The 15847-nt window shown below is 46.2% G+C and overlaps 1 protein-coding gene across 1 annotated transcript in view; it reads right to left on the bottom strand.

Annotated features, from left to right (window-relative positions):
* The window catches only part of CCDC63 (coiled-coil domain containing 63), a 39144-nt gene that overhangs the window by 11547 nt on the left and 11750 nt on the right, over positions 1-15847 (bottom strand). Inside the window, exons 4-9 of the mRNA XM_061384786.1 lie at positions 15643-15832; positions 10344-10463; positions 9527-9708; positions 8179-8360; positions 6418-6638; positions 1613-1687 (exon numbers count right to left, since the gene is read on the bottom strand). Of these exons, the coding sequence (XP_061240770.1) occupies positions 1613-1687; positions 6418-6638; positions 8179-8360; positions 9527-9708; positions 10344-10463; positions 15643-15832 (970 nt within the window). The remainder of the gene's footprint in view (positions 1-1612; positions 1688-6417; positions 6639-8178; positions 8361-9526; positions 9709-10343; positions 10464-15642; positions 15833-15847) is intronic.

Genomic DNA, 15847 nt, shown 5'->3' with positions numbered 1-15847 from the left:
TTCCAAGAGTAAAGGAGATGGGCGTGATCTTTAGTAGGGGGTAAGAAAAGTGGTTCTAAGTGAGCCCATTGCTATTAAAACAAATTCTTTTGCTAAGAGTATTTGCATTTGAAAAGAGGCTCCAGGAAAGCCCAATGAACAAAGAGTTACTGGAGGACTTCAGACAGAGGTTGGGCGATGCTTGGGGTTGTCTGATCAGCCTCTCCAAGCTGTATCCCCCATTAGGCCTTCAAAACCCCACGATGCAGAGCAGCAACAGTCCCAACCCCAAGGAAGCATGTGAACACTGAGTGGCCAAGAGTCAAGGATGTGGGATGCCAAGTATGTGTCCAACTTGAGGGGGGTCTCCTTGAACTTGGGCCCTGCCTGCAAGTCTACTTTCCCCATTCCCGAATCCTGGGAGAAGTTGCTGAGCCTGAGAGGTGCTTTGCTGCCCTCCAGTGGTGCATTAGAGAATGGCAGGGCCGTCCCTGTTCACCACCTGCAATGCCAAGAACAGAAATCAGCTACAGAAAAAGGAAGGGAAATGACCCGTGAGCATAGTTCCTGGGACAGGAACTATTGGATTAGAACAGGGCTTTGCAATCAAACTCTGTGGTTCATATCTTTCTCAGACACTTGCTATCCATTCTCCCCTTATACCTTAATAACAAAATGGTTATCATTTCAGTGTAGCAATGTGCCAACTAAAAGTTGTATTTCCAACCATCCTTTGAAATAGGAATGGCCAGTAAGACACAGATACAGATGCTATTGACTGAAAATTCAAGGAAAGAATTTTTAAGCTGACTAAATCAATTAGCAAGGCCTTTTTTGCCCTCCCTACTTTCTCTCTGCTTGGAATGTATATGTGATGGCTGGACCATAATACAACCATGAGGCATCGTTGGGAATGTAAGCCACACACTAAAGATGGCAAAACTGGAAGGAGAAGCCTGATTTACTGATAACATCATGACCGGCCCTAAAGTGCTAATCTCCAGATTTACATTTTAACAAAGTAAATAAACTTCTATTGCACAGACAGTTATTTTGGGTCCCTATTATTAGCAGCTGAATGCAATGCAAAGCTCATACAGTATTGCAACTCCATGATGATGGGGATTGCTTCTCTGAACCTCAGTTTCCTCATCTGTAAAATAGATCATATCACCTACTTCATAGTGTTGTTGTGAGGATTAAATGAGATAGTGCAAGCCAAGCCCTTAGCCCAGTGTCTTGTGCATAGTAATTGCTCAGGAAATGCTCGTAATTACTATCATTGATTGAGAACAGGCCACAGCTAGGACAAGGGAGAGAGAGAAGTAAAGACAGAGGCAGAGATCTGTTTGGAACTCAGGGATGAAATTACCGGCACAAGGGCCTGGGATAGGCTTCCTGACGTGGGAGAGTCTTTAAAATGGAAAAAGCAAGCCTTTGTCTTTTTTAGGAACAAAAGTTTGCAGCAACATCTGCAGCAGAGGCTGCCTGTGACAAGGGGTCATAACATGTCAAGACATGACTCAGGCCAGTAGTCACAGGACAGACATCTTACTGCTACTGAGAATCAACTGACAGGCCATCAGACAGACAAGAGAGACTCCCAAGCCCTCCCTCCCCAGGCTGGTCTTACCTCCAGCTCTCTCAGGATGGAGTAGCTGTCATCATGGGATGATTTCTGCTGGGATCGCAAGCGCAAGATCTCATTCTGCTCAGGAGAGAACCAGACCATAAGGAAAAGTGGAGTCCCCCTTCCTAGCACACCTCAAAATGAGCCAGTGCCTTGAAGAGTTCATGAGGACTTATTTCATTTTTTAAAAAATATCTAGAATATATTTTAATTTATTTTTAATTGGAGGATAATTGCTTTACAATGCTGTGTTTATTTCTGCTGTACACAATGTGAATCACCTATAAGTACATATATATCCCCTCCCTAGAGAGGATTTCGGAGAAGGCAATGGCACCCCACTCCAGTACTCTTGCCTGGAAAATCCCATGGATGGAGGGCCTGGTGGGCTGTAGTCCATGGGGTCGAAAAGAGTCAGACACGACTGAGCGACTTCACTTTCACTTTTCACTTTCATGCATTGGAGAAGGAAATGGCAACCCACTCCAGTGTTCTTGCCTGGAGAATCCCAGGGACGGGGGAGCCTGGTGGGCCGCCGTCTATGGGGTCGCACAGAGTCGGACACGACTGAAGCAACTTAGCAGCAGCAGCAGCAGTGAGGATTTAAATTATCCATTTCAAGAAACCCCAGAACCCCTGGACCCCTCTTAGGTCAATGGAAGTTTTCTGATGCTTTTTAAATTAAAAGGAGGATGAGGGCATGAGTGGGTGGGTGCTTCTTCCTTTCTGGAGAATTGCCTATAATCAATAGGATTTGCTGCAATGGTGGCAATGTTCTATCTGCACTGTCCAGTACCACAGCCATTAGCCACGCACAGGCACAGAGCTCTTACAATGTGGCTAGGACCAATGAGGAACTTATTTTTGGATTTAATTTAAATTGATTTAAACTAAAATCTCCCATGTTGGTGGCTACGGTAATGGACAGACAGCTCCAGAGCAGGGGTTCTACAACTCTACCGTGAATCAGAATCACCTAGGGGTTTGTGAAAACAGATATCTGGGCTCCACACCAGAGCTTCTGATTAAGTATATCTGAGTGAGGCCCTGTGCTGTGCTATGCCTAGTCGCTCAGTCATGTCCAATTCTTTGCAACCCCATGGACTATAGCCTGCCGGGCTCCTCCATCCATGGGGATCCTCCAAGCAAGAATACTGGAGTGGGTTGCCATCCCCTCTTACAGCAGATCTTCCCAACCCAGGGATTGAACCCAGGTCTCCCGCATTGTAGGTGGATTCTTTACTGTCTGAGCCACCAGGGAAGCCCAAGAATATGGAGCTTATCTCTTCTTCAGGGGAACTTCCTGACCCAGGAAGTTCCTGGGTCTGAGCCACCTACTGTCTGAGCCACCAGGGAAGCCCAAGAATATGGAGCTTATCTCTTCTTCAGGGGAACTTCCTGACCCAGGAATCGAACTGAGATCTCCTGCATTGCAGGTGGATTCTTTACCAGCTGAGCTACCTGGGAAGCCTGGGTGAGGCCCTACAACGCACATTTCTCGCAGGTTCCCAGGAGATGCTGCCACAGTGGTGGCCCGGGGGCCAGATCTGAGAACTCCAGGGCTAGAACAGTGTATCCAAATGTAAAAGGCATGCACTTTTTGATGGGGCAATACCATTTCCAGGAATCTGTCCCAAGAAAATAGTAGGACATGTGGGCAAAGGTGGCCACTCAAGGCTATCCCTTATTATTCATTATCTCCATTAGGAACAACCTGAATGTCTACTGGTTGTTGATTGGTTAAGTAAATAATGGTACATTTATATCATGCAGGGAAAGGGTCTCAAATTAAAATACAATTTAAATGCATATTCCAGGGTTATTTTCAGAGAATCTAGGTTTGTAGGTATGAGACAGGGCCTGAGGAATCTTCTTTTTTAAGAAGCATCTTGTGATATTATTACTACAGAGCATCTAGGGAGCATATAGGGGCTCCAGAAGCCACTATAAAGAACATAGGAATAAAAAGTTTTTTTAAATTATGTAAATTTACTTAAAATACCAGGGGAGAGAACCATAGATGATATTGGGTAAAACTGTTGGAGAAAAAAAGTTTATAAAACAGCAAACTATTTTGTTCGCTGCCACATTACCAGTATCCTTCAAAAACCTTCCCTGCGATACTGGAGATGGCCACCAGAGGGAAGTGGCGAAGCGCCCAAACGGGAGGTGGCACACTCAGGCCACCTGGGCTCCTCTTGCTCGAGACTGGTCTGGTCTCTTCAGAGCAAATGAGACCCCAGCTCCTCTCAGCAAAGGAGGGAGAGTATGGTCTGACCAGTTTATAGGGGCAGTGCACTCAGCTTCCTGTGAGAATGTGGGCTGGAGTTGTCAGATCTGATTTTTCTAGAGAAACCAGAAATCCACATTTTCATGTGGAATATCCTGACTTTTAAATGTTGGCAACTCACTAATTTTAAAATTTGGGTATGAAGGAGGCCAAGCAACAGAACAATGAAGGCTGTATTCATCAGTTTATGACCTCTGACTCCAGCCCTCTAGGTAAGAGTGAAGTCAGATGTTAGAATCCTAAATGTTTTTGACTTAAATCTGAACCCTACTTTGGGCAGAGGTGCCACAAGAGGGCAGAGATAAGGTCTCAAACACCCCCTCCAGTAACCCATCTCACCTCCACCCCCTTCATCCAGAACCACTCCATGTCATCTGTTTTATATACTCATGTTTCCCCATACCCTAGTTTAGAGAAAAACTTTGGTAGCTTTTAAGGAAAGCTTGGAAACTACTACTCCAGTCCGAATATGTCATTCTACAGGTGGGGAAACTGAGGCCCAGAGAAGGCGGGAGTTTGGCCATCTTTCCTCAGACACACTTGTCCTCACAACAGAGACAGGCTGTGTGGCTGAAGAAGAAAGGAGAGTGCCCTCAGGGTGACTGGGAAGGTCAAGGTCAGTTGCTGCTGCCTCCCACTGTGTGCAGGGCAGTCCTGGGCTTTGGGAATGGACAGGGCACCCACGAGGGCGCCTGTCCTCTGGAAGACAGGCCTCCTGTCCCCTTAGCTCTCTGGGCCACCCAGCCAAAGGAGGACCCCAGCTGGACAGTGAAAGGAGAATGAGATTGGGGGTACTTGCCCACCCTCCTGGCAGGTCATTCGTTTGGCTACCGGCCACCAGGAAAGACACACAGACAGCCGTCTCCACATACCTGCCTCCTGGTTCTAGAAACTGCTCCCTCACCTCACCCATTCTGGAGCTCAGCTATGCGATTCTGCACATTCCCTCTTTAATTTCTTTAGACCTTTGTAAATAGTCTCTTTTTTAAAAGCTCACCTCTCTTTACCCATTTTGGGCATGCCATCTGTTTCCTGTGACAGCCCACCTCCGTTTCCACGTGTCAGCTGTACTATTATTATCTATCATTATTACTATCTATTAGAAGCTTTCTTTAAATTGACCAAATTTTGTGTAGTTTGTTTATCACTATTTGTTTACTGTTATTTTTACTACCTGGGCTACCCAGGTGGTGCAGTGGTAAAGAATCCACCTACGAATGCAGGAGACTCAAGAGGGGCAGGTTCGATCCCTGGATCAGGAAGATTCCCTTGCCTGAAGAATCCCATGGACAGAGGAGCCTGGTGGGCTACAATCCACAGGGTCACAAAGAGTTGGACATGACTGAGCAACTGAGCATGCACAGATATTACTACTACTTACCACCCTCAGGAATCCTCTCTATAGAATCACAATGCTCTGCAAGCTGTTCTTTCTAATCCTCATTAAAATTAAATTCATCACTCATTTTGAAAAAATTAAAATGTTTTCCCCTGTCTTCTAGCTACTGTCTACTTGCATGTGGCCCCGCCTTCAGGAAATGGTGACATTGTAAAAGGAAGGGCTCCCCTAGGTTCCCACCCAGCACAGGGACCTCAGAGGGAAGAGTAATGAGTTCTCAGAGGAGGTGACATTTGTCAGGACTAATGGCTGGTATTGCATCAGAAGAAGAGTGGGAGGGGTGGGGAACAGCATGAGGGAAGTTTCAGAGAAGGGAAACAGGGGATGGCTGGGACTGGCAGCTGATGCGAGTGCCTTGAGGGTCGTGATGAGAGCTGAGCCTGCAGGGGCAGGTTGAAGCCAAATTCTGAAAGGACTGGAGTGTCATGCTAAGTTTAGACTCTCTCTGTGCAGAGAGTTCCAAAGGCTGTTTATGTGTGTTCTGGGGAGTAAGCAGCAGTTAAGTTTGGGAAATTACAGGTTCAACAAAGGTAAAGAGTTTCTTTACTGCAGGACTTATCAGAGCCTTTACTATGCTCACATACATCAGTTCTCTCCAAGATCAACTTACCATCTCTCCTCAATTCTACAAAGCTGTTTATTGACAGGGGTCAGCCAGCTCTTAAGGCAAAGGGCCACATAATCAGTATTTTGGATTTTTCAAGCCACCTATGGTCTGTCTTGCATATTTTTTTCTCTTACAACCCTTTAAAAATGTAAAAAACAATCTCAGCTCATGGGCTGTGCAAAAACAGGTCAAAGGCCATATCTGGCTGTGGCTATAGTTTACTGAACTCTGGATTATAAGACATACCATGGATTTTAAATGTCACTTCTCAGGGGTGAGGGGACATGAACCTATTAAGTGTATGTATCAACTGAAAGACAAATACCAGTTTCAGGAAGGCTAAAATGTAGAGGGGAGAACACTGGGGGAATATAGTATTTCCCAAACTTTTTTTGACTTGAAGTTCTTTTTTCTGCAGAGCAGCTCAAAGAGTGTTCTGAGGAACCTGCCTTGGGGAAGGCTACTGCGGGAGCAGGTGGGCCCCTGGGCTGGGAAAGGAGAGGTGCCCCGACCTGGATTCTCTCTATCTTCTTGTGCATCATCTCCATGTCATTGTTGAGCTCTGTGACATATGTGAACCGAGCAAAGTTCTTCTCCTCCTTGGCCAGAAACTCCTCGATGAGCTGATTCAGGTTCCCAGTCTTTGTGAGTTTCAGCAGCCGGAGGTGAGCCACCTCATAGCTCTCAAAACTCGCACCCTTGCTCTTCTTCCCATACTTCTTTGCCTTGAGAGCTAGAAAAGGAAGAACCAGCAGCTGTGAGTCTGAAAGGGAAGCCGCTCAGAGCACAGCCTGGCAGAGGAAAGAGCTGCATAACATTATCACCGTGCCCCAGGGAGGGGGCTAGACTTTCCCAGGACAAGGAGGGGGAAAATGAGAGACGAAGTTTCTCAGAAACACACTTCTAGCCATACAGTGCAAATGAGAAGGTAGAAAGGGACAGAAGGGCTAAAAGACCAAAAATCAAATGCAGCTACACAGGGGGCCCTCTGAAGAGCTCAGATCTCAACCTGTTCAGGACAGAGTTAACATAGCAGCCCTGAGACTGCTCTGCTTAGAAAGGTCTGTTTGCAAGGCTGGCCCTTCACCTTCATCTGGGAACTTAAATGGTGAACATTTCCCTACACTGATATAAAACTGTCTGCAAATGGTTAAGAGTGGCTCCTGTGCCCTGACTGTATGGACAGTGTGGCCGAACACCTGCCCTCCTGCTGGGAGCCTGGAATCTTGGGATGTGCTGGGGAGAGAGGGCCTACACGACCAGCCCCCAGTAAGAATCTTGGGCATCGAGTCTCTAACGAGCTCCCCAAATAGATGACTCTTCACATGTGTTGTCAAAATTAGAGGCTGGAGGAATTAAGCATATCCTGTGTGACTCCACTGGGAGAAGATCCGGGAAGCTTGTGCCCGGTTTCCTCTGGACCTCGCCCCGTGCACCTTTTCTCCCTGATGATGTGTCTACATAATAGCCATGTTTGCAATGATGTGCTGAGTCTCGTGAGTCCTCCTTCAGAATCTCCAAACATGGATAGGGCTGTGGCAACCTCCAATAAAACAAGTTGCTCCTCTAAATAATAGAAGCAGAGCCACAAGGTGAGGACATACCCTGTAGGTTAGGGATGGTGGATAAAATCCAACTCATCTAGCTAAATTTGAATTTCAGACAAACAATGTATTTTTTTTTACATAATTCTACATATTTATTTATTTATTTTTAATTTTATTTTTAAACTTTACAATATTGTATTGGTTTTGCCAAATATCGAAATGAATCCGCCACAGTATACATGTGTTTCCCATCCTAAACCCTCCTCCCTCCTCCCTCCCCATACCATCCCTCTGGGTCTTCCCATTGCACCAGCCCCAAGCATCCAGTATCGTGCATTGAACCTGGACTGGCGACTCGTTTAATACATAATATTATACATGTTTCAATGCCATTCTCCCAAATCTTCCCACCCTCTCCCTCTCCCACAGAGTCCATAAGACTGTTCTATACATCAGTGTCTCTTTTGCTGTCTCATATACAGGGTTACAAACAATGTATTTTTAAAAGTATAAATATGTCCTAGTTGTAGATAAACCACAAATAATTCTTTAGTGTAAGTGTCTTTCAAATATTGCATGGGACTAAAATTTTATTCTTTGTGTATCTGCAACTTAAATTTAATGGTGTCTTGTATTTTCCTTTGCTAAATTTGGCAACCTTGCTACAAGGAGACTTGGGCACCTTCAGTTGAGAGAAAGAGGTATTCGGTGGAGAGAGAGATATACCTTCTTCCTTTTTGGACTGCTCCTCGAATTCAAGACGATCATTCAGCTTGATGAGCAAGAAGGATTTGAGCTTGGTTTCATGATCGTAGACACGCTCCAGCTCTCGGATCTCCAGGTTGTACTGAGAGATGTCCTTCTGCTGGCGGTCCTTCATGGCAGCCATTCGAGCCATGGCTTCCAGCCTGGGTGGGGGGAGGGGAGCACAACAGAGTCTGAGTGTCCAGAGGCTCCTTCCTTCTCCCCCACTTCTCCCTACCAGTCCAGACGGACTTCATTCCTGGGCAGTGATCATCCCTTCTTTTAATCATGGAGATTCCTGGGAGTAGAGGAACCACCTTCCTCACCTGAATGACAGGAGCTCACAAGTCTAGACCACCGTCAGGAAATGATTTTCTATCGTCATCTCTGTCACCATCCTTATCATCATCACTACCACCACTGCCGTCAGCACCACCATCAGCATCACCATCACCCCATCACCACTACCAACACCATCACATCACCACCATCAGCATCATCAAACATCACCATTATCACTATCACCATCATCATCACCCCTTGTCAAGTAGAATACTATGCCCCAGCCACTCCCTTATATACTCATATGTTTTAATATTTATTTATTTGGGCTGCCCCAGGTCTTAGTTGTCACACGTAGGATCTTCGATCTTCATCGTGGCATGCAGGATCTTCTTAGCTGCAGCAAGCAAACTCTTAGTCTCGGCATATGGGATCTAGTTCCCTGGCCAGGGATTGAACCTGGCTCGCTGCATTGGGAGTGTGAAGTCTTAGCCACTGGACCACCAGGGAATTCCCTATACTAATACTATTTAATCCTCACTTCCACCCAAAGAAGTCCTACAATAAATTAGTGGTGATGCAGCCAGGGTTCAAACCCAGATCTCTCTGGCTCCAAAACCTGCACTCTTCACATGTGAACTGCATGCCTATTGCCCCTCCGGGGGTGAAGCTGGAAAACAGTCCAGACTGAGAGGGATCCCTAGGACTACAGGCAGGGACACCTGGTGGAGATGATACAGAATAGGGGTTTAAATCTCAGCTCCACCACATCTGCCACTTACCTGGATCTCAGGTAAGCATTTTGACATCTCTAAGCCTCCATTCCCTGGCCTGTAAAATGGGGATAATAACTCCTAGGGTTGTGGTGAGGGTTGAAATACTACCCAGAGCATCTAGCATCATGCTTGGCAGACACACAACCAGGGCTCGGACTTACGATGATGATGGTTTCAGGTTCCTCAACGCATAAGCACAGCAGGTAGAGGGGTAAGAAGCCCAACAGGTGGCTGAGACATCTCTGCCCCCAAGAGTCTCTCCCCCAGCCTACCTCTGCTCGTAGGCCTGCGCAGACTGCTCGATGGCCACATTCATTGTTTTCTTCTTTGTCAACAGGCGCCGACGAAGATGCTGGTAGACGTTGTCGTAAGCAGCCTTCTCATGCCTCAGGTCCTCGATCTCCTTCCGGAGCTTCGCGTTGGTGGTCAGCATCTGGTCAAAGTGTACAGTGACCTGCGAGGAGGGCTGCGCTTCAAAACGAGGCTCACTCCTGGGGCGCGAGACAAGCTTCCAGAAGGCAGCCGGAGCGTTGAAGCGTCTTCCCCACACCTCCCACCCCAGGCCCACAGAACCACGGTTGGAGCACTGCCTGGTCTGTGTGTACACCATCGTTCACCTTCTCCTGACTCAACCAATGAAATGTATGCCTGCTAATGGCTTCACGGACATCATTCTTTCCTTCTCCCAAGGGAGGGAGAGCTGTTTGCAGAGATTTTGTTTGGCCGCATTGCACCATGTGGGATCTTAATTCCCCATGTCCCGAGTGCATTCATGCACATGTGCTGTTGTGTCCAACTCTGTGCAACCTTATGGACTACAGTCCACCAGGCTCCTCTGTCCATGGGATTTCCCAGGCAAGAATACTGGGAAATACTGGGGTGGGTTGCAAAGTCATTTCTCCAGGGAATCTTCCCGACCTAGGGATCGAACGCATATCTCCTGCACTATAGGTGGATTCTTTACCACTGAACCATAGGGAAAGCCCTTAGTTTCTCAACCAGGGATCAAACCTGTGCCCCCTGCAGTGGAAGCAGGGAGTCCTAACCATTGGACAGCCAGAGAATTCCCCCAGAAGACACCTTACGTACAAGATTCAAACGGGTTTCCAAAATGTGGATCTGTTTTTGCAATTTCCGGGGGTTATTGGCCTCCTGTATTTTTGTGAAGATCTGTCTTTGGTTTACAATTTTTTTCTCCATCTGAACAATCTGAAAAAAAGAGAGAGAGGGAAAAACCCAGCTGTGTTAACATCTGTATGGGGACAAATGCAATAGTTCACTAACTCAAGCATGCTAAAACAAAAACTACCATGTTATTTCTTTTCCTATGAATAGAATTTGAATTTCTCTCTTGGATGTGGACTCAGTCAGTTTGGGACAAAATGAGCAACTAAGAGTTTTTATTCTCACTTGTGCATGTAAATTTTACTCACATATGGGCAAAAATTTCACCTGATCCTAAAGCCACTGTTTTCCTGGAGAAATGGCATTGATTCTCTCAAGAAGCCTTCTGTAACCTTGTTTTTGTTTGGTTGGCAGGTTTTTTGTTTGTTTCTTTTTCTGACTCTTACAATAATGGGGATGCTAGCGACCCTTAAAGAGCAGGTCATGAGGTGTCAGACACCCTGCAACATGTAAGACAGCACCAGACATCCAAAAAATTGACCCCCATCCCTTGTGACTGTTCAGTGCACCTTGGATGTCAGGCAGGTGAAAATCCTCTCTATAATCTATAATCTGTACCTAGAATCAAATTGTCTTTTGCATATACACACACAACATTTTTCATTCTTTTTTTTTTTTTTTAACTTTTGGCTGTGCTGGGTCTTTGTTGCTGTGCATGGGCTTTCTCTAGTTGCAGAAAGCAGGGGCTACTCTCTAGTTGCGGTGCACAGGCTTCTCATTGCTGTGACTTCTGTTGCTGCAGAGCACAGGCTCTACAGTGCACATGCTTCAGTGGTTGGGGCTCCTGGGCTGTAGAGCACAGGCTCAACAGTTGAGGAGCATGGGCTTAGCTGCTCCGCAGCAGGTGGGATCTTTTCCAGCCAGGGGTGAAGCCCACGTCTCCTGCATTGGCAGATGGACTCTTTACCACTGGACCACCAGGGAAGTCCTTTCATTCAGTTTTAATAGGCAAGTATCCAGGAATGGAGTCACTGTATAAATCAAGAGAATGTTCATTGATTTGTCTGGAACTTAACCAAGAGTTGGCCATCATTTTGGAAATCTTGACACCAGCACAACCTGGATCATCTTCTGGTTTTTGTTTGGCCATGCTGTGAGGCTTGTGGGCCTCTTGGTTCCCTGACCATGGATTGAACCTGGGCCACTGCAGTGAACACAGCAACTGCTAACCACTGGACGGCCAGGGAATTCCCAAGGATCGTCTTCTTTGAGTTGTGGATACAGCAAGCCCAAATCAGTGTGCAGTGTGGAATCTGGCCCACTGCCTGTTCTCATAAAGTCTTACTGGCACACAGCCATGCCCATTCTTTGCATTGTCTATGGCTGCTTTCAGGCTATGAAGGCAGAATGGAATAGCTGCAGCACAGACCACGTGGCATGTAAAGCCAGAATATTTACTATCAGGCCCTCTGTGGAGCAATTTGCCAGCCCTGTTCTAGATAAGTCAGGCCAAAACATGAACATATCGAAATACATATAATTTAAGTATAAATAGCTTTCCTTTATGTTTCCTTTATATTATAGTTATAGCATCATATTGATTTAAAAGAAGAAGGGTAAAGGATTATATCATCTATAAATTTTACTTCAGGATTTTAAAGGAGGTATTATAAAATATTTGCTGTTAAAAAGAGGTGCTGGCAGTTGAGTGATTCATAATTTCAAGTGTCAATGACTAGAAAATGATTAAGTTCATTTAGGCTCAGGACTTGTTAAAAATATGCTTTCCTCAGAAGAACTTCCTCTGCTTTTATGGGCACAGATCTCAGCAGCCTCCCTTAAGGGGTAGCAGCTTGTATCAATTAGGAACACATGCAACAACAAATTACAGAAAGCCTGGCTAAATAGTGGTTTAAACAAATTATGGTTTATCTTTCTCTCATAATACATTGATGGCTTAGGTTCAGTAACATAAGGATGTAAGGACAAGATCTGTATAATTCACCTGACTTCTCCCTCAAAACATGGCTGCCACAGCACCAGCCTTCACAGTTATGTTCCATGGAGGAAAACAGAGGAAGAAATACAGATGAAGGATAAGACCTATATCTAAGACGTTTGCTCCTTCGAAGAAAAGCTATGAAAAATCTAGATATTATACTCAAAAGCAGAGACATCACTTTGCCAACCAAGGTCTGTCTAGTCAAAGCTATGGTTTTTCCAGTAGTCGTGTATGGATGTTAGACAATAAGGAAGGCTGAGCGCTGAAGAACTGAGACTTTCAAAGTTGAGAGTCCCTTGTACAGCAAGGAGATCAAACCAGTCAACCTAAAGGAAATCAACCCTGAGTATTCATTAGAAGGACATATACTGAAGCTGGAGCTCCAATACTTGGCCACCTGATGCAAAGAGCTGACAATGGAAAAGACCTTGATGCTAGGAAAGACTGGATCTCACACAAAGGAAAAGTGGATCTCACACAAAACTGGCAAGGTATAGAAATGCTGCTTATGACTGACATCAGCCAGGTTTTGGACTTTAGCTGGAACACACTGTCTCCCTCCCCCACAAATTCCCTCAGAGCAAAATCAAATTGCTTCATCAGTGCTGACAAAGTCAGGTTCAAGTCAAGCCAGGTTCCTTTTCCACTTGGCTCTCCTTTCCTGTTCTATGCACCAGGCAACATCCTCAACACAAACCCACTCCAGCTCTCTTCTGATATAAAACAAATGACTTGCTTTGATTTATGGGAGGGTAGCGTCCTCCCCCATATATCAGGTGTGGCCTCTGCAGCTCTGAAGGGCTGCCTGTCCCTGCCTGAGCTGACCCCTAGAGTCCTCAGGTTCCAGCTCCTTGCCAAAGAAGTTATGGCATCAGCTCTTGTGACTAAATTCAGAGCTGTATTCCCTTTGGCAACTTTATGTCAGACACTGCTTTTGTGATGCTGAAAGTAATTAGGCTTCAGCCCAATGGGAGACATTACCCAAGCCTGTAGGTGAAGGGGAAGTGCACTGCTACACGAGATGCCCAGCAGGAAGGCATCAGCTTATTAATTATTCTGTGAGGCCAAGCAGGGCCCAGTGGTATCCTTGCCTCCAGTGACCCCTTGAAAGGACAAAGTTCTGGACACTGTGTGGTGGACACAGCAGGAGGGGATCCTGGGAGCTGGGATGGAATTAGACCAAGAGGGTTTTTGTGCTGGGCAGTGAGTGCCATACTCTTTGGAGGATTAGCAAACTAAATCGCCTTTTCTAATGTTTCTGAGAATCCACATCCCTGTTTCTTTTTTCAATTTTTCTTTGTTCACTTTTTGAAGCATTTTTTTCCTTTGATGTGCACCATTTTTAAAGTCTTTATTGAATTTGTTACAATATTATGGGTTTTTTTTAATGTTTTGGTTTTTTGACCACAAGGCATGTGGGATTTTAGCTCCCCAACCAGGGATCGAACCTGCACCGTCTGCATTGGAAAGCAAAGTCTTAATCACTGGACCACCAGGGAAGTTCCCTCTTTGTTCACGTTTATTGCCTTTTTCTCATACATTCATATATTCATTCATTCACTCATTCATCAATGTTTATCAAACCGCCGCTTGATGCCAGACAACAGGGGTATGACGGTATGCAAGACAGAGTGGCCCCTGCCCTCAGGGAACCTACAGTCTAAGACTGGAAACAACCCAGGAAGCATGTTGAGTCCTAGAAGAGGGGAGACAGAAGATAATTTGGACACACACAGAAGGGGCACATAGCAGAGAAAAATGAAGGGACAATTATCCTGCATAAACAGCATTTGAGCTGAGACCTAAAGGATGAATAAGACTCCTGCAAGCAGAAAGGATGAGGCCCAGCACTCCAGGCAGAGGGAACAGCATGTGCAAAGGCAGAGATGAGACACAGCAGTGTGGGTCCATAAAGGCAGCCAGTGTGGATGGAGCACAGAGGACAAGGGAGGTGGGGGTATTTACTTCAGGTTCCAGAGTGCCCTACTTCTCTGAGTACCCCCACTGAGTGTGCTATTTGTTCCTGGCCAGGAACCTAATACCAGGGGGATATACTTTAAATTGGAAAGAGGCCATAGAGAAGGCCTCCCTGAGACCTGAGAAAGTCACCTTTAGGCTGAGAAACGGAGAAGGCAAATGGCAACCTACTCCAGTACTCTTGCTTGGAAAACCCCATGGACGGAGGAGCCTGGTAGGCTGCAGTCCATGGAGTTGTGAAGAGTCGGACACGACTGAGCAACTTCACTTTCACTTTTCACTTTCATGCATTGGAGGAGGAAATGGCAACCCACTCCAGTGTTCTTGCCTGGAGAATCCCAGGGACGGGGGAGCCTTGTGGGCTGCCATCTCTGGGGTCGCACCGAGTCGGACACGACTGAAGCGACTTAGCAGCAGCAGCAGCAAGCTGAGAAAAAGATAAGCAACTAGGGTGAGGCATTTGGGGGCAGCATATACAAAGGCCCTGAAGTGAGAAAAGACAGCATTATTTGCGGGGCGGGGGCGGGGGAGGGGTGGAGAGAAAGTCTTTTGCAGCTGGAGTGAGAAGACTTAAGGAAGGAATAACATGGGATGAGCCTAGAGGGGTAGGCAGGGGCTAGATCACATAGGGACTTTCAAACCACAGTAAGGGATGAATGCTGTCCAGCAAATGTCTCTAGCTCTTTGTTTTCTGGATCCATGAGGACTGCACTTCCTAGGCCCTTTTGTGAATGGGTAGAGTTGACTATTTTTGGATGGGTATGGGCTCTGGGGGTATTTATGGGTTCTGTAGACTGTCTTGAGTCAATGGGTCATGAGCAGACGTGACACACTGGAGCACTCAATTGCCAGGGTGAGACCCTCAGGATCTCATTTTTTTCTACCACAACCCCTGGCAATGTCCAAGATGGGGGCTAACCCATCAGGCTGGCCGCAGGATGAGAGGATTTAAGAGCCCCTAGCCAATCCACAATAGACCATAAATCATGTACGAAAAAGAAGCCTTTGTTGTTTTAAACCACTGAGTTGGGGAGAGGGAGTGTTTGTTACTGCAGCATACCTAACCTCTCCTGACTGATACAGTAAGGATTTGGGAGTTTATTCTAAGTGTAATAGGGAGGCACTGGAGACCACAGTGGGGAAATGGATCAACAGAACTGAGAGACTAGGGGTTACAATGGTGGTAGAGACAGGTTTAGAAAGGCCAGCAGTGCAGCGTGTGGTGGGGAGCACACCTTCCCCTTGCTCAGTGTTCTGGTTAACCCTTTAAGAGAAAGACCACACCTTCTCATCCAGTTCAGCCAACAGCAGTTTCATTGATTTAATCAGGGCCTCGTAGTCCTCCTTAGTTTGCAGCAGGAAACGCAGTTCCAAGTAGTTTTTCTCATTGAGATCCAGGTTCCTGGAGGACTTGATGAGATTCAAAAGCAGGGTGATCTCATCCTGCTCCTCCTGCAGGGTCTTGATTTCCTTGCTGTTGGGAAAGCAG

This window comes from Bos javanicus, chromosome 17 (genome assembly GCF_032452875.1).
Source record: "Bos javanicus breed banteng chromosome 17, ARS-OSU_banteng_1.0, whole genome shotgun sequence".
NCBI lineage: Eukaryota > Metazoa > Chordata > Mammalia > Artiodactyla > Bovidae > Bos > Bos javanicus.
The sequence above is the reverse complement of the archived record's forward strand: the minus strand, read 5'-3'. Positions and strand labels throughout refer to the sequence as shown.